The sequence below is a fragment of the Lissotriton helveticus genome, chromosome 9 (genome assembly GCF_964261635.1).
Source record: "Lissotriton helveticus chromosome 9, aLisHel1.1, whole genome shotgun sequence".
Classification (NCBI taxonomy): Eukaryota; Metazoa; Chordata; class Amphibia; order Caudata; family Salamandridae; genus Lissotriton; species Lissotriton helveticus.
In genome coordinates, this window is record NC_136070.1 from 902,655,070 (window position 1) to 902,681,038 (window position 25,969).

Genomic DNA, 25,969 nt, shown 5'->3' on the forward strand with positions numbered 1-25,969 from the left:
AAAGCGGCCTGTGTCCATTAAAGAGACTGATGCTGTTGTAAAAAAAAAAAAAAAAGCTCCATGCTTGGGAAGACATCAGGGAGATGAGGCTCTGCTCCTGTCGAGGCTGTCGTCACAGTTCCTAAAATGGAAGCTGTTGATGTGTTGGTATCTGATCAATGGTTTGTTTCTGCAATTGCAGTCACAAATCAGTGACATACTCCAGTCTAAATCATAAACAGGAGTAGGACTCCTCTTTCCTCTCCCCTCCTTTCCTGACTCATGAAAGGGCATTTGTAAACAGGAAAAAAGTCTTTTGCGATCCCAAATCCTGTGATTTTGTGAATCCTAGGCTTTGCAGCCACAATATTCATTTGAGCATCAGATCCGTACTCTCTCTAACCACACAGAGGGATCAAAAAAGTGTTATTGTCAAATTGCAGATTATTTTACAGGAAAGATCACCTCACTTACATGCACTTGAAAGTAACGGAGGAAATTAATCCAATTTCTGAACTAGCTATACATGACAAATACACCATATCCCATCTAATGTCTTCGTTTAGTCTACTCAATGAGGAAGACTTTGCTCACATAATTAAATCATGCACAGCATCAGAATCCCTAGAACACGTATTACTTGCCATTCTTCATAAAGAGCTTCTGTTAATCGACAATACCCTTTACATCAATTGATCAATGCATCATTAGGCATAACAAAATCATTAAAGACTCCAAGTCTGCTCTTGCTACTCCTATCATAAAGCAAGCCACACTAGAACCAGCAGTCGTAGCTAATTACAGGCTGATACCCCAACTTCCATATGTCTCTCAACTTCTGGAGACAACCGTCGATAGTCAACTACAGGAGTATGTCTTGGTGAATGCTCTTCTTCATCTATTACAAGTCGGTTTTCGATCAGGATGCAGAAGAGAAACAGTGCTCAAAGCAACTGTAGATGATCTGCATTTAATGCAAAATTCTGGGATACCAGTAGTTCTTATATTATTCAGTGTCTCAGCGTTTTACGACACCCCAGACAACTGGATTTCGGTATCCAAAAGCATAGTCTTGGACGAATGTATGATGTTACAACGCATACATTTACAACGCATGCCTTTACAACGCAGTTTTTACATCGTAACATCCTTTACAAAGCACTCCATTACATCGCATAACACTACATTGCACTTTTAGAAACTACCTTACCAACGCATTGCATTACATCGCATTATATCTTTACAACGGGTAAAATTTTTTATTCTAACTCCAGGGGATGCAACAGTAGGGTAAGTGTTGGATAGCGTAGGGGTAAAAATGACTATTCTAACTCCAGGGAGTGCAACAGTAGTGTAAGTGTTGGATAGTGTAGGGGTAAAAATTATTATTCTAACTCCGGGGGGTGCAACAGTAGGGTAAGTTTTGGATAGTGTAGGGGTACTATGCGTTGTAATGGTATGCATTGTAATGGTATGCGTTGTAATGCCTGAGTTGTAGTGACATGTGATGTAGTGTCATGCGATGTAGTTTCATGCATTGTAATGCCTGCGTAGTAGTGACATGCGTTGTAAGTGATGTTGCGATGTAATGACTGCGTTGTAAGTGTAGTGCGATGTAATGGTTGCGTTGTAAAGGATATTTCCCTCCTGGACTGGCTCAATGGTTTGCTTTCATCTCCTTCATAAAAAATCACTGGACCTTCTTTTATCTCTACATCACAACAGATTTATTATGGAATAAGTTGCTCAGACCCATGTAGGCGATGACTCTCAGATTGTACTGAAGCAATCTAAGGAATTAAGCGGCAGTGCGGGTAAACTGTTCAACTATCTATAACAAGTTGAAAGATCGATAAAACCCAACCAATTGAAGCTTATTGGAGACAAAACACTAATTTTTGTTCTTTGTGTACCAAACAATATTTTGCCATCATCTGTTCTGGCCACCACAACAGCTTATTATGGTCTTGCCTCAGGCCAGTCCCTTGTGGAACAACCTAAAAGTCAAACTAGAGAATCCTGAATCTTGCAGCCCAGGTCGGTGCAGTGGTGAGAGCTGAATATATTTGTGTACAGAAGAAGATTATTCACCTCATCTTTTCCATGCAAAATAATAATCACGTATACCATAATTTCTGCACTTTTTGATTACAGCAATGTACTTAATCCTCCAAGCTAATTATGTTTTGAGACTCTAGTTAATTTAGATCACTGCAGCAGGAATCATATTGGGGTTTTTCAAGGGCGAACATGTAACTCCTGTGTTGGAATCATTACATTGACTTCCCATTAAAAAGATAATTTTCTTTAAATCTATGTGCCTTGTCAATCAGACGTTGTGCAGTAACCAAAACAACTCCTATTCCAAATTGATTTCAATTGTACCAGTCTGTGTATACCCATATATCACTCAACCAATGTGGCCTAAAAGTGGCTAAGATTAAAAGAGGTAAAATGAGAGGTAGGGCTTTCTCAGGGTCAGCAGCGGTACTGTGGAATGGCATGCCAATAGCCTTCAAGAAAGACAATAATCTTTTTAGCTTTAGGAAGGCCTTAAAAACTTGGCTTTTCCCACTTCAATAATTTGGTCTTCCTTTCTTAATGTTGCCTGTTGTTAACACCAGTTAACCTTTGGGTGGTATCATGATTTATAAAATACCCAGTTCAAATATATATACTGTTACACATGGAGTTGTGACACTCTCTAGGCCCTCACTCTCCACTGGAAGCTAAACCTCTCTAATCCGACCAGAACTACTGAACCATTTGGCTATAACAACACCTGACAATAAAAATCGCCCACGCGTTTAAATGGACTGCCCATGTTGGTGAGCTGAGTGTGTACAAGCAACCAGTTAGTGGCAAGCAATGTTTTATAACACTTAAAAATAAAACTGTATTAAAGGAAGAAAAAATAACATCTTATGGAAAGCTGATGAGAATTTGGTGGGTTCTGGAAATAATTATTGACCAGTTACCTCCATACTGAAAGTACCTTTCTCTAGGATAATAAATAACATTAATGGAGTGTGCAATATTGTGTAAAATAATATTATGTGAAATCTGACAGCCAACATTTCTGTAAAATACACGGCTACATTCAGGAGGTATCCCAGCAGTGCTTGTCGTGATTTACTCCCTGCGTTTTTATGCCCTATTCTGGGGCCTACAGGTGAGACTATTCTGTGTTGGAGTTAACTCCCCAGCCTTTGGGCTATATCTGTTCACTAACCTCCAGCCTTTTTGACAATAATCTGACCTTTAATTGTGGATTCAGTTTGGGATAGGGGGCTGCCAGAATGATGTTACTTATAGAGACTATGTATCCCAGAAACTCTGACCTTATGGCAAACCCCAGTACTGACTTTCAGCTTCCTGAAAATTTTTCAAGACCAGGCTTGCAGTTCCTATGCTTTTAATGCCAGAGATTACATTTCCTGGAATCCTCTGCTCACTGCTTTCTCTCCACCCTTACATAGCAGAATAGGTGGAGGAATCAGCACACATGAGCCTGGCATATGGAAGCTTGATCACACTTAGGGCATATGAACTACTTTAAGCCCTCTGCTTCAGTCAAACGCTGATCATTGATATTGTTTTTTAGGTCGAGCCTGGGCAGCGCATGCGCTGCTCTGCGAGGCATGCTGTATTCATGTAGCAACTTGAACCTCTTCCCACTCTCCGTCTATATTTTTTATTGGCCTGTGTTACTGTCCATTGTAAAGTGGGGCTGATCATTGGTCGATATGCTTAGTAGTCCCTCCTTAGTACCGCATTGTCTAATTTTATAACCTCCCATGGCAACCCCCCCTGTTAAGTGTGTTGTTACTTGGTAGGCTTTAATTACAGCCTGTGAGTACTATTTTCTCAAATAGCTTTGTCCTGCCTGCTGTGCTCTCTCCTAACACTTTTCTTTCAATTTTTATAGAACGAACACATTTGCAATGCAATAGGTCTCGCATTTGTGAAAGTTTAAGCTATTGGCATTGTAAATGACAACGCCTTTTATTTATCTGTTTTAAAAACAACACATAAATAAAAGGCATTGTCATTTACAATGCCAATAGCTCAAACTCTCGTAAATGTGAGACCTATTGCATTGCAAATGCTTGTTTTGTTTGGCTGACCCTCTGTTTCAAGAAATTCCTGAGCTATAGAAAGTCCTTGTTTCCTGAACCTACACTGGGTATCCTTAATTCTTCAATTAGTACTATAATTATGGTTAATTCTTGTTTCCTGAACATGTAGTAATTATCAGTCTATCCTTAATTCTTATCTTCCACTTATTTCAGTAGTCACTCTTTTCACATTCCTTGTTTTCCTTCCTTTGCTTCCTTAGTTCAGATTGTGTCTTAGTTCCCATTTCAAGTGTATGTGTCTTCCGTCTTTCCTTTTAAGCACTATTCTATTGTAGGTGCGTATTAAACTCCCTACTCTTGTTTTTAATGCTTTGCATGTGTCATTGCCAGAATTCATGGGCATCTAGCTCGCCAGCTAGGCAATCAAATCAAAACAGGATTTATAAAGCATGGCTAATCACACGGAAGGGTATCCAGGTACTGAGGGTCTTGCTGTTTCAGGTGGGTTCTGTTGAAGTGGAGGTCCAGAGGTGCACCCAGAAGTTGTTCCAGGATTTAGCCAAGAGATACGGAAAGGAGCTCCTTCCACTATTGCATGAGCAGATGCAGGGGGTGCGTGAGGGAGAGGTAGGCAGGTGTAGGTGTCTGGAGGGCTGGTGAAAGTTCAGGCTGTGGTTGATGTAGGCTGGTCCTTGGTTGTGCAGACCTTTGAGGTGTGAATCAGCATCTTGAATTAGCATTTCTTCTGTCTGGGGAGCCAGTGGAGTTTTTTGAGGTGAGGGGTGATATGGGTCCATTTTGGGAAGTCGAGGAAGGATGAGTCTGGTCACAGAGTTCTGTATGGTTTGCAGTCTCTTCAGGAGGTGAGCAGTGATTCTCCTGTAGAGTGCGTTGCTGTAGTTCAGGTGGCTAGTGACAAGGGCCTGAGTGACAGTGCGTCTGGTGTTGATGGGGTTTCATTTGAAGATTTTCCAGAGCATGCAAAGAGTGAGGAAGCAGGCAGAGGAGACTGCCTTAATGTGGGTTTTCATGGTGGGTTTGCTGTACAGGATAATGCCGAGGTCCCGAGCATGGTCTGTTGATGTGGGCGATAGTCCTAGTTCCAAGGGCGACCCGGAGTCATGCCACGGGTAGGTATGGTTGCCGAAAACTATCACTTCTGTTTTGTCAGTGTTGAGTTTCAGGCACTTGTTTTTTTTATCCAGTAGGCGACGCTCATCATACACCTGTGGAAGTTGGCTCTTGTGGTGGTGGGCTCTTCTGAGAGCGAGAGGATTAGCTGGTTGTCGTCTGCATAATAGGATTTGGGGCCATATGTATCAACATACCATTTTGCGATTCCTAAATAGCGATTTTTAAGGAATCGCTATTTAGAAATCGCAAAATGGTATGTATGTAGAAATCAGCTTCTTTTTAGCGATTTCTTAGAATTCCTTAATTGCGATTAGCAAATTGCTAATCACAATTAAGGAATAATTTCCCATTCATTTCTATGGGCCAGGAGCCCCATAGGAATGAAGGGGAAATGTGCGATTAGCAATTAGCTAATCGCAAATTGTGCATATTTTCAAGGGTGCAGGGGTGTCCAAAGGACACCCTGCTGCAGCCCTGAAAATGACATGTGTGCGCATATGGCGCACATACATGCCCTAAGGGCATGTATGAGCGTCACATGGCACCTTTTGTTTTTAAAAAAATTATTTTTTAAAGGAAATCGCAACTTACCACCAACTCTAAGTTGGTGGTAAATTGCGATTCTTTAGGGACAATTAGCAATATTTGTTTTCATCATACATTGCATTTAAGGAATCGCAAATTTTGCGATTCCTTAAATGCAATCGCAAAATAAGGAATAGCAAATTGTGCGATTACTTATTTTGCACCACATTTGTTTAATACATACCATATTGAGTATTCGCATTCGCAAAGGCCGAAATTCGCAGAATTTCGGCCTTTGCGAATGCGAATTTCAATGATACATATGGCCCATAGTGTTTAATCCATGGGCTCTGACAATGTTGGCCAAGGGGGTCATGTAGTTGTTGAACAGAGTGGGGCTGAGGGACAAGCTTTGAGGAATGCCGCAGGTGATGTTCTTGGGTTCTGAGGTGACTGATGGTAGGCTGACTCTCTGGGTTCTTCCGGTGAGGATGGATGTGATCCACATGATGGTGTCTCCTTGGATTCAAATGAGATGTAGTCTTTTGATCAGGGTCTGGTGGGATACGGTGTTGAATGATGCTGAGGGTGAGGAGAATTAGGGCAGCTGTTTCTCCTTGGTAGAGGAGGGCTCTGATGTCGTCGGTGGCAGCGATCAAGTCGGTTCGGTTATGTGGTTGATGTGGAATCCGGTTTAGGAAGTGCCTAAAATATGGTTGTTCCCCAGGTGTTCGATGAGTTAGCAGTTGATGGCTCTTTCAAGGACTTCGGCGGGGAAGGGGAGCAGAGAGATGGGACGGAGTTTTTGAGTTTGCTGGGGCCGGCGGACATTTTCTTGAGAATGGGTTTGACTTCTGCTTGTTTCCATTCTTCGGTGAAGATTGCTGTGGTGCTGGAGGCACTGAAGAGGTTGGTGAGCTCACTGCTGATCTTCTTGCCTCCTGCTGATCTTCTTGCGCCCAATGTTGAAAATGTGGTGAGGAAAGGGGTCCGCGGGGGCTACTGAGTGCACAGAGATCATGACTGCTGGGGTGTCCTGTGTGGTAAACTTGCCCCAGGGGGTGAGTCGTTGGTTGAGGCTTGCTTCTGTTGAAGTGATGTGGCTGAAGAGGTCAGGGAGTGGGCTTGGGTTCAAAGTTCTTGAAGATGATGGAGATCTTGTCTTGGAAGAAGTCTGGCAGGGTGTCACACATTTCCTAAGAAGGCGTGATTATGTTTTCTGTGGCACAAGGGTTGGAGAACTCTCTGATGATGGTTGGAGCTGACTTTGATGCGGTCCACCAAGGCATTCTTTTAAGTTTCCTTCCAGAGGTGGTGTTTTAAGTTAACTGTGAGTATTGTCTATATATATATCCATTTATAACATCCTTGAAGTTATCGTACTCACTGACTTTGCCCTTGTATGTTTGTCCAACTTGTGGATTTTCTGCAGACAGTATATTTAACAGCAGTTGTGAGTGAGGAACTTATTGAGTTTCATCTTTACTGTGTCAAGCACTTGAGCATTTTAACTCACATCCCTTTTACTATTGCTATTGTTATCTGCATGTTAAGTATGAATTTTAGTTATTCTTAAAGCTGTATTGACTTGAGTGCATGTTCTTCAAGAGCGTTGGCTTTCTTTTGGACCTTGGGCAGGGCCTTCTAATTGGATCCTCCTTCTTTTCTGATTCCCAGAGTTTTATAGAGTAGCTCTGTTAGCAATAGTCTTTTCCTTTGGTCTTCCTTGTCACATTACCCCTGACACTCCCTTGACAGTGTGGCCTAAGCTTGATATGGACAGAGTCAACAGTAAATGCTTTGGGTCACTTTGGACTGCAAACCGTTTAAACCCACCTTGTTTCGTCTGTATGTCCCCCAAGTTCTGTCCTTGGTACTCTATTTTTGCGGTACCCCATGCCCCTCTAGGTTATAAAAACCTATGCATTGGTCTCTAACCATGTCTAGTTCTGTTCAATCAATAATCAAAAGAAGAGTGTCTATGGAGAAGGCTAAGCCGTTCTAGGGAGCACAAAAACCAACCACACTGGGATGTTGAAGAAAGCCCTCACTCACCACCTAGTGATGACATGCTTCATCATCGGGCCCCACCAAAGAGACCGAGTGTCTCTTTGGTGTGCTGCAACGCCAGGATTACTGCGGAGCGGGATGGTGAGTTTAGGGCGTGTTGAGTGCAATGTAAACTAGTGAATGGTGGGGGTATTAAAATAGTCAGTAGTGTATCTGAAGTAATAATTTTATTAAATGATCACTAAAGACAAAAGATATTAAAATATGTGAGGAAACAGTCCACTTTAATTGAGTGGTGGGTTCCTAAAGGGTAGTCGACATGTTTCTTGCCATCGAAACGGTGTTAATTTACCCGGCAATTCATCAGGACTGTGTGTGGTAAACCCTGGCGGTATGGGTACACTAAGGCCCACCCTTACCTAGGGACGTGAGTGTGAAAATTAAATAAAGGTGAAAAAGTGCAAAAAAATTAGGAATGATTGAACTATTCCTAATTACTCCTGGTTTAGGAGGCTTCTACTTATCGTTTCTGCACTTTATAGGTGTTGGGAATGAACACCATGGGTCTCAGGAGGGGGGTGGAAGCGTATTCGGCACACCGCCCTTGACGCTCAGCGCCCGCAGTCTACCTACGTCGCCCTCGAACCGGACCCCGACGATGTTCAATAACATGCACAATTTGGCCCTGTGATGAAGAGATTCCCCTTAATACTGGGCACGGGAATATCAATTTGAATAATAAATTAATGTTAATCTAGCAAATGCTGACAAATTATTAATTTATGGAATAAGAAGCTATGAATGTGACAAACTGCATTAGCCAAATTGTGGCGCTCCAATTTGGCTGTGCACCCATTGTATGCTATATTGCAATTGGGGTTATTCTTTGACTGGAATGAATTGCTGGTGTAGCACAACCCCCAAGTATGTATTACCATGCAATAACAGTGATTAATATGGTGTGTATACTTACAAATTGCTTTTAAGTTTAGAATAAAGTGTGCTATGTCATCCCATAGCTAGGGCCCTCTGCGTTTAATGTAATCATGCACACACCAAGGGCAATTGGTCAGTCAGTAAATTGAGGGATACAGTTGCCGCATGCCAGTCAATTCATGGGTACTGGTCTGTGAGAAAATATTTTATTATAAACATATTTGGCTTAACACAGTAAACTCTGTGAAAGATCTAAAGATCTTTTGTTTTAACTTGAAAGTGCATGGACAACGCTTTGCTCTGCACCACACTTTACTTATAAATCTCACTGAACAAAAGAATGATACAGTATCCTTCTGTGAACCTGCCTTCCACAGGTCAACACCATAGCAGAATAGCAGGTTCACTCTGAGTGCTAAAAAAAATCAGGTCTTTCTAAACAAGTAGGCCAGATTTCCTAAAGAAGGTGATCTGGCTATACACGTAGATACATCAGACATACATTTGGGACTGGAATATTAAATCAGGAAAGGACTGGGTGAGCCCATTACCAGACAATGAGCAAATAGGTTAACAATGTGACGATGATTATTCTCTTGGAAGATTAAACAGGTTATGCTGAGAATGATGAAATAGATGTTAGTCCGGTAAATCCTTTTGGGATTGTTACTCAGAGCAAAATTCATTAGTGATTGATTGATTTTATATGGGCTACAAAGCAAAACTATTGTGAAACTTTAAATGCTACCAACTGCAGTTGTGAGACTGTTGATGGGGCAGAAGTGTGATGCGTCCCACTACAAAATTGACTCTCAGGATCTTAGAGAGTAATTGTAAAGATGATGCTTATTGTCCACAGGTGTGTCAATGGTCATTGTTGCAAATAATATGAGAAAAAGGTACCAAAATAAAAGGCTTTAGTGTAACCTGATAACGTCCACTAAGGTATTCATCTAAGTTTCTGGAATTAAGTAAGCATTTAGATAAGAGGGAAAATGCTATATCACACGAGCTTGTTGTAAGTTACTAATGTATGGAACAATCTCCCCACTTTCATAATAGGGAAACCCATTCACCATAGTGTGACAAGGCCCACTAACTCCAATACCTTTGGTCTAGTTTGCAGTATCCTCTCCATGGGCCTACTCCATGCTGCTGTTGTCAGGCTATCTCTCCCTTTCTCTCTGTGCTTTATGTTAGCAATATTTTGCTCTGATACTTATGAATATATCTTTTTGAAACCAATGAATTCTACTTTACCATCAATTAATGTATGTTTTACAGGTGCTAGGTGATTAAGTAAATGGATATTGTTTATTGAGCCATACTCGGGGGGTAGCTTCGGGGGTGTTTGGGGTGTTCCAACTGCCCAATCAATGTAATTTCTGATAATTAGTTGGGTACAGGTGCTTTCAGTCAGGAATGGTGAGGTGTCTGTCAGATTTCACCAGGAATTTTTACATAGACACAGACCAAAACTCACACACACTCTCTCTCCCACCTTGTTTTGATAGGCCTCAAACATGTTGGTTATTTTACAAAATATTGTTTTCTCTTGCCTAGCACCCCTTCCAATCTGCATTCCTCACCCATTCCACTGCCCCTTAGACCTCTTTCATGCACCCTGCTTGTCGTACAATGTATTTCAACAATATATGTCAGCTTAATTATTGGAAAATCTGACACTTAAATCCTCCCCACCCCCAATCTTACTTACCAAGCTACACTCTTGGCCACATGGCTGGAGCCTATGGTAAAAAGAGAGTAATTTTTTTGGGTTGGTTGACACAGGTCCCCAACTTCACAAAGGGCCAAGTTTGTTGTTCTATGGGCCGAATTCAGTGAGATGATGCGTGGATCTGCTTAATTAACAGACATGTATTTAACATCAAGTTAGGTCTGGGTAGTCCAAGTGTCATTATTCTGAAACATTCATCTCCTGCATTTCAGAGCTGGTGCTAACCTGTATTCAAGTGGGCTCACACCCCAGTCTGAGTGTGTAGAAATATTTGTGTGCATATGAATCGGTCTAATCTACTTAATAATAATAATAATAAAACCATTTCTAAAGCGCATGGTTACACTAAACAACAGTGTGTCCCTGCGCTATGCTTGCTGTCCACCCCCTAAGTAGTTGTTACCACCAAGCCTAGAGACATGTCAAAGTCTGACAGCAGATTAAGTGAGTCGGAAAAGATGGGTTTTAAGTTTAAGACGAAATCTTGCTTCAGATGGCTTGCTTAGGCACTTATTACATTACTTAAGTAATGTAATAAGTGCCTAAGCCTGGTTATTAGTGTCTGGGAATCTTATATACAATTTCTACTTCCAGACAGGCCCAAAAAAACCTCTTTATAGGCTGTGGAAAGTAATCAAATCAACGCATAAGTCACTTACTCACATGGGAAAAGCATATATTCACTCTCATTTGTACAGGCTGTTGTGGCTCACCTTCACACTTGAGGTATCACTTATGTTCTTTTTCACCAGCACAGAGAGCAGGACACCCACCCAGAGGTTACCCAAAAGGGTCTGGCTACTATTGCAGGCAGTGGTCAAACAGTAATGAAAGACAAAGAATCTTGTGAGCTGATGTTGGTTCAACCCTCTACAGGGTCAGCCTAAATCTAAGCTCGCTTAGAACTTCTGACTGAGACACAAACTGCATGCAGACCTAGGGCCAATGTCAGGAATAGGGGCTACCCCTGCACGCTGCAGCAGGGTTGCACCCATTGTCGTAAGCCGCTCACTGAGATTAGTGGTAAGCAATGCCCACTTTGCTACATAAAAGTCAATAGCTGGGGCAGATTCCTCTGATTTCCTTCCATCTTCTGCACTATCCTACCTCCTGAAGGTGGTACCAGGATTGCCCCTGGAAACCTGAATAATGATTTCCTGGACTCTGTCTAAAGGCGGTCCATGCAATCCTTGGGTCCCTCAAGGTTTTCAGGTGACACCACACAGCTGTTCCTGAAGGGAGATCTTCTTTTAACGCTTCCCCCATACCGGGGTGACAGTGCCAAGGTTGCCTGATTGGCAGCTCACCTTCGAGCCCCTTATTGAGTTCTGCAGATTACACTGAACTCATCTCTCAAATCTATCACAGCATTCATACTTGCAAGAAAACCACTCCCCTGGAGGAGCACATCCAGTGATTTCCCTGCAGGCACCAGCACGTTGGAGGGGGATATACAAAAAATGTATAGCTCTCTGAGGAAGAGAAATTTTTCAAATCTGTCGAAAATTTAGGAGTCAAAGTGCCTCCAACTCTATGGTGTACAACTTGGTTTAGGACATATAATTAATAGTTTTTTTAAAATAAAATCAAAGGAGCTGTCTTAAAAGAACTGTTGACTTTAAAGAAGATCTATCTGGTGCAAGCATTCCACCTACGTGCAGTCCTAAGTGTTTATCACAGGGCTCTTAGGGGAATTGCCCTCTGGGTCTGTCGGATTCACCGATTCCTTAAGAGACTATCAGGCATATGCATCAAAGTAAATACCGGGAGCAAAGGGGCAGATTCTCAGAATCTGCCCCTTTGCTCCCGGTATTTTTGCATTTGGGATGCATCCCAAATGCAAAAATCGCAATTTAAGGAATCTGTAAATTGAGATTCCTTAAATTGTGATTGCATTTAAGGAATCCCAAATTGAGATTCCTTAAATGCAATGCATGAAAGTCAAAAAAATAGCGAATTCGCTAATAGGGGGACCAAATTACCATGAAGTTGAACTTCATGGTAATTTGCTAAAACATTGAAAAAAGCACTTTTGTGCATTTTTCAAAGTTTCATGTTGCGCACACACATGCCCTTAGGGCATGTGTGTGTGCAACATATGTGCAGAGATCAATTTCAGGGGTGTAACAGGGTGTCATTTTGACACCCTTACAGCCTTGAAATTGCATGAGCAATTTGCGAGTACCTACTGGTACTCGCAAATTATCATGCAATCTCCAATACATTCCTATGGGCCTGTAGGCCCATAGGAATGAATGGGACAGCATTCCTTAATTGCGACTAGCAATTTGCGAGTAGCAATTAAGGAATGTTTAGGAATCGCTATTTTAATAGCGATTCCTATATGCATAGGCTTTTGCTATTCCTAAATAGTGATTCCTTAAAAATCGCTATTTAGGAATAGCAAAAGGCTACGTTGATGCATCTGCCAGTTGGAGCTTAGGGGCACATGCATCAATATTGCTTTTTGCGAATCCTTAATTGCGAAAAATAAGGAATCGCAATTAAGGAATTGCAAACTGCAATGCATCAAGAAATCGCTAAAAAAATAGCGATTTCTTAAAATTCCTTAATTGCGATTCTCTAATTGAGAATCGCAATTAAGGAATACCTCCCCATTCATTCCTATGGGCCTAGAGGCCCATAGGAATTAATGGGAAGACATTCTCAATTTGCAATTCTCCATTAGAGAATCGCAAATTGAGAATGCAATTTCAAGGGTGCAGGGGTGTCCAAAGGACATCCTGTTGCACCCCTGAAATCTGCCTATAAGTACATCTTGCACACACACATGCCCCAAGAGCATGTGTGTGTGTAAAATGGAACTTTGAAAAATGCACTTTAGTGCATTTTTCAAAGTTTTCGCAAATTACTATGAAGGTCAACTTCATGGTAATTTGCTCCCCTTATTAGCGAAATCGCTAATTTTTTAAGTTTGATTCATTGCATTTAAGGAATCTCAATTTGAGATTCCTTAAATGCATTCGCAATTTTAGAAATCGCAATTTTGCGATTTCTTAAATTGCGAAAAGTGCAAAAATGATGATGCATCCCAAAAGTTGAAATTGCATTCGCAAACGGCTGAATTTTGCGATTCGCACCATTTGCGAATGCAATTTACAATGATGCATGTGCCCCAAAGATTCCTAGTAAGAAATCGTAAATTGCATTAAATACCGATTTGCAATGGCCTATTAGGAATCTACTAACATGGATTTAGTAGAAGTGAATGAAATTCTTTTGAATGCGTTGGTATTTTCTGAACCAACCTATGCATTAATAGGTTGGTTAAAAAAATACCGATCCGTAGTGGGTCGCAATTCGACCTACCCTATAAATAGGAATGGGGTAGGTCCCAAATTGATACCCACTACATCACTTTTGCTTTGCGGGACTGGACCCTTGCAGCCGCTGTGAGCTGCTGCTATCCTGTGTGCTGTTCCCTGTATAGCGCTACTCCTCGCCGGACCCGCTTCGCGGGTCCCGCATCGTTGTGTGTGCAGAAACCCGGGAGTTTGGAGAGAAGCAGGCTGGGACTTGTAAGCCTGTTGAGGGGTGTGTTGTAATTCCTCAGGGCTGCGAGCGAGTGGAACGGGGACTCCATCTCCCAGGAGTCCCTGTTGGCCACACCCGTGACACCTGGGCCGCTCTCCCTGACGGACACGCCCACACCAACCATTTCCCTACATTTTCAAACCCCTTCGTCGCTGCGTGGGAGCGTCCCGGGAGAAGCCCGGGAAAAGGGCGGGCCCTCTGGGGCCCTCAGAGACCGAGTGAGGCCGGGCAGGGCCCACTCTCTTTCATTGTTTTACAGGTATCTTTCTCCTGGTGCACCCCCCTGCAATGGCGCAAAGTCCAGATAAATCATTTTTAGAAAAGATTGGGGCTACTATTATTGGAACACTTGATAATTATTTTATACGGGCTACCATTGACCAAGACAGGGATAAGTTACTGGCAGAGCGCCGAGCAGAACGTCGCCGTTCTGTTGAAAGCATGAAGAACATGCCTTCCATAGATCCTCCACTCCTTGCTCTTCCTCTCATTGCAGGCCTATCCGGTAGTAATGAAGACCCCCTATCATTGGAGAGTTTCCCTTTTTTGTTACGTGAATGTACCCCAACACCCCTACCTCCCACAGTTCAGCCTATAACTGATATTTCTCTCTCTAGTTCGATTTTAATAGATTCAGACCCGACACCTCAGACTTTGGGCCAAGTTAAATCTGCTCTAAATAAATCGAAAAAATTAGTGCCCGATAAGGTACATGGCCCACCACCTGCCAAAAGAAGACGGAAGGGGGGCGCCCTACAAAAGCCTAAGATCAGTCACACTGACTTTGGCAAACCTACAAAGGTTATATCTAGATCTCCCTCGGCCCCAATGGCCGCTTTAGTCAACTTGCCAAATTTGACACCCCCTCCATCATTGGTACCAGTTTCACAGGTAGTGAATAATACGGTCCAACCCGTTACTCCTCTTGATCCTGTTCCCAGGGACACACCTCTTGCCGCCTCTCTGGACAACATTGAACATTTAATAAGGTCATTCATCCTACCTATTATAGAGAGGCTGAAGAGGGTAGAGAATAGGCTTGAGGACATTGAATCTGCACTTAGTAAGCACGTAGTACCATTAAAGGCACCGGTGAGCGGGGCTGCCCCACCCCCAGCCTCAGTCATATCAGGCACTTCTACTCTCCCCAAAGCATTGGTTCAATCCATTGATTTAACATACCCAAAGCAACAGAGGGCTCCACAGGTCAAGCAGGGCAATAACTTAACCCCCAACCCAGCTAGTGTAACCAAGAGGCGACCTGGAAAAGCATCCGCAGGAAAAACACTGGAGAATACACGGGGTCCTACCAGAAATACTAGGTCACCTCTTCGCAAGTTACCCCAAGTAGAATTACCCCCTGAAGCTCTCCCCTATGTGGTTGTATTGACTGGGGTCCCCAGATTACCAGATAACAAGAGGGAGGGGTTTTACCAGTTGAAAAATAAAATTATGCACTGGCTCAGCCAATTCAGACCATTCACACAAAATATTAATGGCGAAATTGTACATGTTAGGCGCCTTCCCTGGTTGGGCAGTAGGGCCAAGGACATTGAGGGAGACCTGGTTGTTGTAAATTTTAGAGATCCACGAGCGGTCAACTATATATTAAATTGGCCCCTAGTTAGCGGCACCAACTCCATCGTCCTCGCCCCTTGACTTATTTCTATCCTAGATCCCTAGTGTTTCATCCCACCCATTCTGGCAGCTACCCATCCAATCAGACTAATCCTTTAATACCCTATAATAATGGATATCCGCTACAAGACCCCCACCCTCCTCCCGTTGCTGACCCCTTTGGGTGGAACTTGGTACCCCTCAGGCCTAAAAGAAATATGAATAGCAGAATGGATCACTTGAGACCCTTTACACCATTGGAGTCAGTAAACAGGTTTGATGTGTTCTCAGGTATGGATGACTGTGACTGAAGTTTACAGTGCCAACAGGGTATGGGTGTCCAACTAAATGCCACTGGCGAGGGAGTGATGGGTGCGGAATTACATTTTACCAAACCCCCTGCCGAGTTGGCAGACACTTTAGCGACTATTGTATTTGATTCCCCTGCTACTTCCCCCGGAGAGCACACATCCCGTTTGTCCATTCTTTCATGGAACCTGGCGGGGCTCCAGGGTAAGCTAGACTCCCCTGAGTGGGGGTCCTTCATTGAGGAACAGGACATATGCCTGTTCCAGGAGACATGGGTACGGAAGGACACATGGCGGTCAGGGTATGCAACCTTCACAATTCCAGCTAAATGGGAGGGGAAAGGACGGCCCTCGGGGGGTCTTTGTATATGGGTGGCCTCTCACCTGGGATGCAAGGCTAGGGCCCTTCAAACTAATTCACTGGATGTTCAGTGCGTGCTGCTGGAATGGATGAACCATACCCAACTTGCACTGATAAACGTATACTCCAGACCGACGGGTATAACAAAGCCCTCACCCACTTGGGATGAGCTTTCTCTATTTCTCCCCAGAATACCTCTGGGTGCTAGGATCGTGTTGGGGGGAGATTTTAACTGCCAGTATGAGCCCCTAAACCTGACTAAGGAGGGAGCACTTATGGAGGAGGATGACCAGTGGGGAATTCCGCAACTGGTTGGCCCCCCCACCTAAGCCATGGTCTCCTCTAGCAACACAAATTACGGCACTTACTCTCGGCAATTCGCTGAGGGCTTGTAATGGCCGACTTAAGAGTGACATCCCTTCAAAACCTACCTTTAATAAATCAGGGCAGGAGTCTCATTTGGACTATATCTTGGTCCAGACATCAGATTGGAACAAGGTCCTTGACTTTGTGGTAGTCCAAAGAACTGACAGTGACCACAATGCGCTGATTCTCTCGCTGGCCGATCCCAGTGGTTACTTGGGCGACCCGCCGGTAGAGGCATCTCTAAACTCTAAATTAATTTTAACAAATGATAGGCGCAGAGTGAAGTGGGCTAAGCTTTTAGATAATCCTGCCCATATTTCCGAGCTGTATGCTCGGATTCTCCCCCTATTTGAACGTGTCGGGGATCTTATCAGTCAATCTACACTACAAAAAATTTTCCCCAAGCTGGGCACCCTCCATACGGAACTGGTGGACACCCTTGCAGATTTTCTAAACCCAATCGTGCGGAAAGGGTCCCACAGGGGGCAAAGACCCGCTTGGTTCAATCCAGCTTGCAGGAAGGCAAAAGCCAACCTTCTCGCCGTATTGAAGTACCCAAGGGATATAGAATTAACTAAGATTAGGAGGGCGGAACTAAAGCAAGCAATTCACTACGCAAAGGTGGAATGGGACTATTCCAATTGGGATAATATGTCGGCCTCTCTTCAGATTAGAGATGCACGCAAATTTTGGCAGATAGTGAGGACAGGGTCTGCCGAGCTGACTCAGGCTGTGGAGGCCAATATAGCGGCTTCAGTTTGGGAGGACCACTTCCGCAGCCTTTATGAAGAGGTTAGCCTTGGCCCACCCAAGTGCCAAGACGACCTGATGTCTGAATACCTTCCACCCTCCGGTGGGTTAACCGCGCAATCCGGAAATAGGGAGGGGGCAGAGACACTGCAATTCTCTCTGGGGGAGGTTACTAATATAATATCTAAATTGCCCTCGGGCAAGGCCCCCGGGTTAGATAAAATCCCGGGAGACCTATTTAAGCACCAACCCAGGGTTTGGGCCCCGTATCTGTTGGAAGTTTTTAACGCAATCCTTGGGGGAATGGCGGTCCCTAAAACTTGTCTGGGAGCAGAGATTGTACCGATCTTCAAGAAGGGCTCTCCTCTACTCCCAGCCAACTACAGGCCAATCAGCCTCATTGATGGCTCACAAAAAGTTTTCGCGAGGCTGATACTTGACCGCCTGCAGGAATGGATCAAGGACCATTCAGTTTTAAGTACGTTTCAGGCAGGGTTTAGGAGCAAGGTGTCAACGACGGACCAAATTTTTCGTTTGGTCCTTTTGTATTGGAAGACGGTGCGGTTGGAGGGGGGCACGCTGTATACCGTCTTCGTTGATCCTCGTGCAGCCTTTGATTTGGTTCCACGGAGAAAACTATGGCTAGTACTCGCTAACCTTGGTATCCCCTCTGCTCTTTTAGACATCATTGTCCGTTTGCATACACTTAACTACGCACATGTTAGGTGTGGGAGGTTGGGTACCCTCTCACAAAGATTTCCCGTTGGCAGAGGGGTAAGGCAGGGATGTGTTCTTGCACCGACCCTGTTCTGCCTCTTTGTCAACGGGGTAGTCGATCACCTAAACAATGTCCCCAACACAGATGCACCAAAACTCGGCGGCAGGAGGGTGCCCGCAATTATGTTTGCGGATGATACCCTCCTGCTGTCGAAATCCCCTATGGGGATTCAGCGCATTCTCGAGGGCTTTGAGGCATTCTGTCATGAGCATGGTCTCGAAATAAATGCCCTGAAGACCAAGTACATGATTTTTAATCCCCCCCAAAAAACTCGCCCTAATCCCAGCATAGGCCTGAACAGGTTAGAAAGAGTCTTTACGTTTGAATATCTGGGTGTGACCTTGAATGATAAACTTGAATGGGGCGATCATCAAGTTAAGTCCCAGCTCAGATTGGCCCAAATAGCAGGGGGAATAATTAGGCTAGTCAATTCTAATAAATCATCTCTTAGACCGTTAGCCCCCCGTTGGAGATTTATAGACTCCAGGCCAGAGGTGCGATTCTTTATGGCAGTGAACTTTGGGGACATGCTTGCAAAAAAGAGTTGGTCACAGTTGAAAATAGGTTTCTTAGACAACTCCTAAAGTTGCCGGCTAGCACCCCCCATCTGCCTCTTAGGTTGGACCTGGGTCTAAAACCTTTGGACGAAGTTGTGGGTGTCAAGCCTCTAACCTTTTGGAGAAGACTATGGTCTACCCCCGAGTTAGCCAACTATAGGCAGGAATTGCAGGATATTCTTGCTCTTCCTACTATAGAAAACATCCCGTGGTTCAAATATCTAAAAACTGAGTTTGCCCGGATAGGTCTTCCTACCCTGTGGAGTGACCCTGAAGGGGCCTGTCTGGGGTTGTCCCGTAAACAGCTGGTGGCAACCTTTCATGCATGCAATCTTGCATCCCACACACAGGGCACACGCCCAGATTCCTTGGTTAACATCTTTCTTGGGGTGAAAGATTCCTATAAGTTTGAGTCAGTCTTTGATGATATTTTTCCGAATTTGGCCAGGAAATTATATTTCCAATGGCGGTATGGTACTCTCCCGCTTAGAGCATTCACAAGCAAATGGAAGCCCCATTCACTGGAAAATTGTCCTGGCTGCAATTGTGGGCTTGAAGACGAATTGCATTTAGTCTTCTTTTGTCCTGCCCACAGTGCGGCTAGAAGGTTTTGGATAATTCCATTATGTAAAAATGTAGGGTTTGTTAATTGCTCTGAGGCCTTTAGAATTCTCAAGACTGACCTTTCAAAAGCAACTGTTTTTACAATGGCTAAATTTCTTGAAGCAGCATGGCATAAGAGACGGGTTTTAATTTCTAGGATGCCCCATCTCTGATTAGATCATGTACTACTGAGTGTGCAATCCTTTTTTGTATTGGTCATTTTTAACTGGAATTTAAATTTTATAAAATTATCCTCGCTTTTTATGTAATGGATTGTTCAAATAACCAACTAGTACTGATCTATTTGATTCTGTTTATATCATAGCTCGCTATGTGCTTGGGCATTTTTCGTATTATCTGTATGCTATCTTGTTATCGATGTAACATTGATGTCCTTGTGGTGATTTTATGTTTATCTTTTATGGCAAATGCCGAAATAAAGATTAATGAAAGAAAGATACCCACTATTATTGATTAGAGTCATAGGCATGGTGACCTACTGAAGTCAGCAGACAAAAATGTCTGTAATTGCTTTTAAATAAAGCAATCTTTTTTTTAATGCATTCAGTTTTTTCCAAAAACGAAAGCAATATGTGTTTAGAAATAAAATGAATCATTTTGTAAACATTTTTTAGGAGCAGGTAGTGCTCCACGGGACATTCACAAAGGGACTTCTTCCACTTTGTAATAGTTACCACCAATTTGGATTTGGTGGTAAAATATTAATGTTATGCAACTGGATTTCGGTTGCAGAACAATAATGCATAAGTTATAGAATAGGTATTTGGAAGGGACACCCTTTAGACGCCCCTTCCAAATACATTTTAAAAAGCCATTTTGCTGTCACATTTTAAACGTTGGGACTGTAAAATCGCTTTGTACATCAGGCCCTTATTTAGGCACCATCTCTTATATTGTTCAGGGCATATGTTTAGATTTTCTAAAACTTTAAAGTTTGCATCTGTACAACTGAATATTGCCTATTTAAAAATGATAGATTGGAATACTGTCACGCAGATGAAACTTGAAATTAAGGCTGAAGATGCAAAAACAAGCAATTTATCCTTTGTTGCATACTGCACAAATTTAAAATCCTACACAATAATAGTTTAACCTACTGGTCTGCAAGGAAAACAGTGTTATGATTCTCTTTGCAAGATTACCCATGACAACATTTTAACTTCATTTTAAGAAGTAGGAATGTTACACTGAAATGTACCACCGGTTGGGGGAAGCAACTCCACGAAGGTATTTGTCCTCCCTGCTACTGTGGTGTACAAAGTATGAATCCTGTTTTGTTTCTTTGTACCATGTTACAAAATGCACAATTTTGGTTTCTTAAGAAAAATGTCTCCACTAGAAATAACGGACTGCATAAGCAACTTTGGACTTATTCATGGCTCTGCTTACTTTTACAGGGTGTTATAGTGTTTTTTTACATCTATTTATATTCTAATATTAATAATTTTTTATGTTTTGTGCTATTGTTGTTGTCAATGGTGGTATTTGTAATAAGTCTCTCATGGTTGTGTGCCCTAAGTTCTTTTCAACTTTGTTATTTTTTTGTTAGCATGATGTCATCTTACAAAGAAGGGCAGAACCCTTTGTGAAACGAATCCTGTGTGCGCTGACCAGACCGGCTTTAGGGCAGTGCGGCCGGTGTGGCCGCACTGGGAGCTGACCTTTGGAGGGGGGTGCTGACCTCAGGTGGGGGGTGCTGTGTTTAGTAATTGCTTACGACTGGAGAGATGAGTGGCACTTTTGCCCAGTGGTAGTGAGAGAATCTGAAGAGGCGGTCATGGTGTATGGGGGGGGCACCAAAAATGATTGTTGCACCAGGCGCCACCAGCGCTAATGTTGGCCATGTACGCTGATCCTATGTCAAATTAACAGAATTGGAGATAGATGGATCTTTAAAATATCTTACAGAAAAATGGAATCATGAAACTGTATTTCCAGAACTGAGGTATTAGTAGAACCTCAAACAAAGGATAATAATGAGGGAAATGTGGCAGTGGAGCAGGCAATGATTAATGCTGTGATCATTAGCAAGGGCTCCCATTTGGCATTTTTTCCTTTGTCTGCCTCTCCTTCAGTCTACTCTAACCTATTAAAATCTAACTATGTTCTGTGTTTTCTCAGCATTTCAGACAGTTATTATGGATTGCAGTACCACTTTTCCTCAGTTCCAATTCCTTCTTAGAGTCAGCATAAATGCTGCAAACAGATCTGGTCTGAGGTGCTACCTGGCTGAGGTGTTGGAGCATCTTACCTGCGCAGGAGGGGTGGCCGCCTGGACTGCACTAAACCCAAAATCTTCTGAGACCGGTGACCGCACGTAGCAGCTGGACGAAGACTCACTGGTTACTATGGTGATGTGTTTTGGTAACATCTCCTTCCGGCTGTTTGAGGATGACTCACTGTCTGTATGCATCTGAGGACATTTCAGAGAGAGAGAGAGAGAGATACATAAAACATTGCATCATGATATCAAAGAAATTAGAAGAGGAAAGAGAGCGGGAGGGAGGCTGGAGGAGCATGTAGGCGATGCTGGATAAGTCGGCCCAGAATAAACTACAATTCTATAGAAAAAAATTACAATTAAAACAATGTGGCGCCTAAAAATTAGAGTTTATCGTATCCATGTAGCAACTCGCACCTACCTCCTACAAGGACATTGATTGATCACATAGCCATGGGGACTGCTGTTGGGCGGAGAGGGGACCTTTTAGTACGGAGTAGAGATCCAACTGGGAACAGCCCTTGTCTAATAATGATCAGCTATTGGCTAGACAAAATTACTTCTTGGGAGGATGTAACAACTTTTCTGCAAAAAAATTAAGTGATTTTGTTTTACAAAAATCTAGGTAGAATTCCGCTCTTGTTGGGTAGAATTAAAGTCTAGTCTTTAGAAATTGTTGGACGGCTGGGAGGAAGTGTGGTCAAGAAAGGATGTATTTCTGCTCTCTAGTTGGAAAGAAGTGAGGTTTTTTGACATATTTTGCTCTATTTGTAAACAGTAGTTTTACTAATTTGTGACAACTGTTTTTTAGATAGGAGAAAGTGTGGTATATTTGAGGAGCAGTGTAGTATGTAGGAATTGTGGTTTAGTTTAGAGGTGTTGTCATCTATTTTGGAATAATTGTGGCCTAACTAAAAAGGACTGTCATTTAGTTGTGAAGAACTGAGAATGCAGAAATATGCATTTGCTAGAAGAATATAAGTAATCGCAGTCCTCCTGGAAAGATATACCTTTAACTGAAATATCTGTAGTCCAAACAGGTGGATATACTTTAATTGACAAGAGTGTTTCCCTAGTGCAAAAGAATTGTGACCTCATTTGCATAGTTGCTGTTCAGTTAGAAGATCTGTTTGACTCTGTATGAAATGGCAGCTGTTTGTGGAGAACTGCCATGTAGCTGGGAAGAATTTGTCTCTTGTTGGCGATAGGTGTGTTAGAGATGGAGTAAATTGCGTTTGAGTCGTGAGGAATTTTTGTGAAATTGTTACCTTGTTAGAAAAATCCTTGCAATGCATTTTAAAGGGAAAGGTTCAAACAGACGCCCTCCAGAAATAGTGCTCCTTACTGCAGGAATACCAATTCAGTGTTGGGCATTATCAAGGTTAAATGTGTGGAGGTACAGTCATCACCCAATGAAATTTTTAGACCCCAAGTCAAAGTAAGTATTTTCAATCCATGGGTCTGACGAGTGTTCTCGAGATTTAGGTCCAAAGTTGTTTCTGGAACTACCGCAACCATACCCCATCCTGTCTGGCTTTACACCATGTGGTATTTTAGAAGCCATTTGAGACATTATGAAATGAATCTGAAGCAGGTAGGCAGCCTTCAGTAGTGTACGTATCATCAAATGTCTCATTTGAATCGGCATACGTAAAGGCATGTTTGTGAGACATGACCAATGTACGTAAAAAATTGGAAAATTATTTCAGGGGCAACGTGGACAAAGGCTGGGGCAACCTATGCAGTTCTAGTAGCACTTTAGTAAAGCAGCTACACCTGTGCCCACACTTTAAGGATTTTATAGATAAGACTTATATAATGTTCATGTTAGACATAGAATATAGTCACGTCTTGCTGACTTTAACTTATGCCAAGAATCGCTCCAGGAGAAAGTGTGCTCAGAAAAGGAGGTCTGACTTACGGTTCAGACAAGCATTTAAATTCATTGTCAAGAGTTACAGCATTTGCCCTTCACCCCCAGTTCCTCTGATATGTGGTTTAGGGATTTAAGTAAGAAAAGGGACTAGAAACTAAAGAAAGCAAACTTGGTACTTAGAGTCTTGTTTTCATTCTGTTCCTTCTGCTTCTTTCCTGGCCCTTAAGACCAGGGGTTGAAAAGACAGAGCCAGCGGTGGGAAAAGGTCAAGAGCATGATAGCAATTGAGCAATTTTGAGATGTAGCAATTGCTATCCATTAACATCCAAGACTTGAACCAATTTTGATCTTATCCTTCATTTGTAGCTATTTATTTCCCTTTATTGTTGTGTTGCAGTCAAGTTCTGGTCAGAGTACCGAATAGCCTGGGGAGAATGTTCCAAGAATGTACTTTGCGCCCAACTCTATGTACTTACAGCGATGATGTCGTCCAGCCCGTCCGCATCATCCTGAGAAGAGGAGGATGAGGAGGTTGAAAGGGAACCTGTGCAAGAGAGAGAAAGACGAGAAACATATCATTTCATCAGATGTAACAACCTCTCAAGGCGTTCAGCCTCACTGCCTCAACATTGTTCCGCTGAATTACTACCAGCAGCTATCTGGCACAGCTTCAGCAGACGCATACATGGCATTCGCCAAGCCGATCACTACATTCACCAGTACAGCTCCCACATGAACAATACCAACATTCACCTGAATAACTCAAGCAAGCAGTTGCCAGAATTCATACGTCGGAGTTCCACAATACTAACTACCTGCATTTATCCATCAAATTTTCAATCATTATTTCATGATGGCATAAGTGGCTTGTGCTTAGACGTCACATTAATTTCAGTGGAGATTCCTATGTGAATTGAGTCTTTTTTAGCATGCCATTTAAAGAAGACATCATCTTGAAAATGGAGTTCTCAAGAGTGCTTAGTTTAAAAGAAACAAAACATAATTTTAAGAATTGCTTCCATTTTTGTATTTAGGTCTGACTAGAAGCAGCATTATCTATCATTTGGAGCTCATGTAATCAAGAAAAAAACATATTCACTCCAGCCATCCCAGGTCGGTCATTGGTTGGTCAGCAGTAGTTCAACTTTTCACTTGGGAAAGAATGTATTACGACTTATCAGCCTTTCTCTTGGGAACTCTTTTATATTTCTTTTCATAAGCATACACATTTGACCACAGGACTCTCGAAAGTCATCTTTCTGGGGAGGTTGCTCCTTCCCATCAGTTCCGCGCATATTCAATCCAATTCTTACTCCACTTACGCATCCGGATAGAGGAACTATTGCCTGTCCTTTCGCCTGATGCCCTTGGTTGTGAGAGGAATACTAAAAATTAAACAAACAACAAAAGAGTGCGGCCAAAGGAAAAGGAGAAAAGCGGCAAAGGGAGTCACGCTTGTTAGTTAAAAGAACCCTCACTCACCAACCTAGTTGGTGACATGCTTCATCATTGGGTTCCCACCAGAGAGGCCGACTGCCTCCCCGGTGTGCTATGACGCCTGGTTACAGCGGAGTGGGTTTTTGTGTGATACAAGTGTGAGTAAGTGGAAAGTGATTTTAAAAGTACTCAGTTCAACCGTAAACAAACTTTATTCGTGGTTAAAAGTAGTGTGATGGATGTTGCAAAAACTGGCTAAATTGACCAGATACATCCATAGTGTAAACGAGAAAATGGTGTGGTCAACATGTTTCTGCCTTCATTCGCTGTTTGCGAGGCTTTCATCAGGACCAAAAGCACCACGGCGGTATGCACACACTAAGGCGCATCCTAACCTGTGGTGTAAAAGAAACCAGTGTAACTTACGGTTTTTCGTAGTGCCTTCAGCATTAGTGAAAGCCACGAGTATTTAAAATATCCGGTAATTTTACCCCATGGGTCCTGGTGGGGGGCTCAAACTTGTAGTCACACTTACACCAAAGTTCAGAGCCCTTGTGGAACCTGCATGCTCTCTTCCTCAGGACCCCGCTGAACTTTCGCGTAAGTGTGACTACAAGTTCGTGCCCCCCCACCAGTACCCATGGGGTAAAATGACCAAATATTTTAAATCGATTTACTAACGAAAAAGCGAAAACATTTATATTTTCTTTGGAAAAGTGTTCTGGGATTCCGGACGTGGGTTGGAAAATTCAGTGCTTATAATTATCAATGGAGATTCCCCTGAAAAAGAATGTAATGTGTTGTGATTCCTTATGAACTTGAGATGTAAAATAGTCGCACATGTGTAGCAATACAAGAACCCTATAGATGGCACGCATAATGATGCAGCACACAGCCAACAGCATGAGGCGAGAGAATTACTACTCGGGGTGGAGCTAAATTCCACCATAGGTAAAATTTAAAGGAGTGTACCAACAGATCTCACAGATTGCTGTGCTGTTAAGCCTAACCTAAAAGGGGAATTATTTTCCAGCGTGTATGCATCTTGAAGGATTGAATGGTGTGAAAAATACCTTGATGTTGCAAACATAAAAAGGCAGATTAATGAATTATACATT

At 42.8% G+C, this 25,969-nt stretch overlaps 1 protein-coding gene across 1 annotated transcript in view; it reads right to left on the reverse strand.

Annotated features, from left to right (window-relative positions):
* Window positions 1-25,969, reverse strand: part of LOC144783041 (sprouty-related, EVH1 domain-containing protein 2-like) — a 53,429-nt gene that overhangs the window by 10,402 nt on the left and 17,058 nt on the right. Inside the window, exons 3-4 of the mRNA XM_078662221.1 lie at window positions 23,891-23,958; window positions 21,569-21,730 (exon numbers count right to left, since the gene is read on the reverse strand). Coding sequence (XP_078518347.1) covers window positions 21,569-21,730; window positions 23,891-23,958 — 230 coding nt within the window. The remainder of the gene's footprint in view (window positions 1-21,568; window positions 21,731-23,890; window positions 23,959-25,969) is intronic.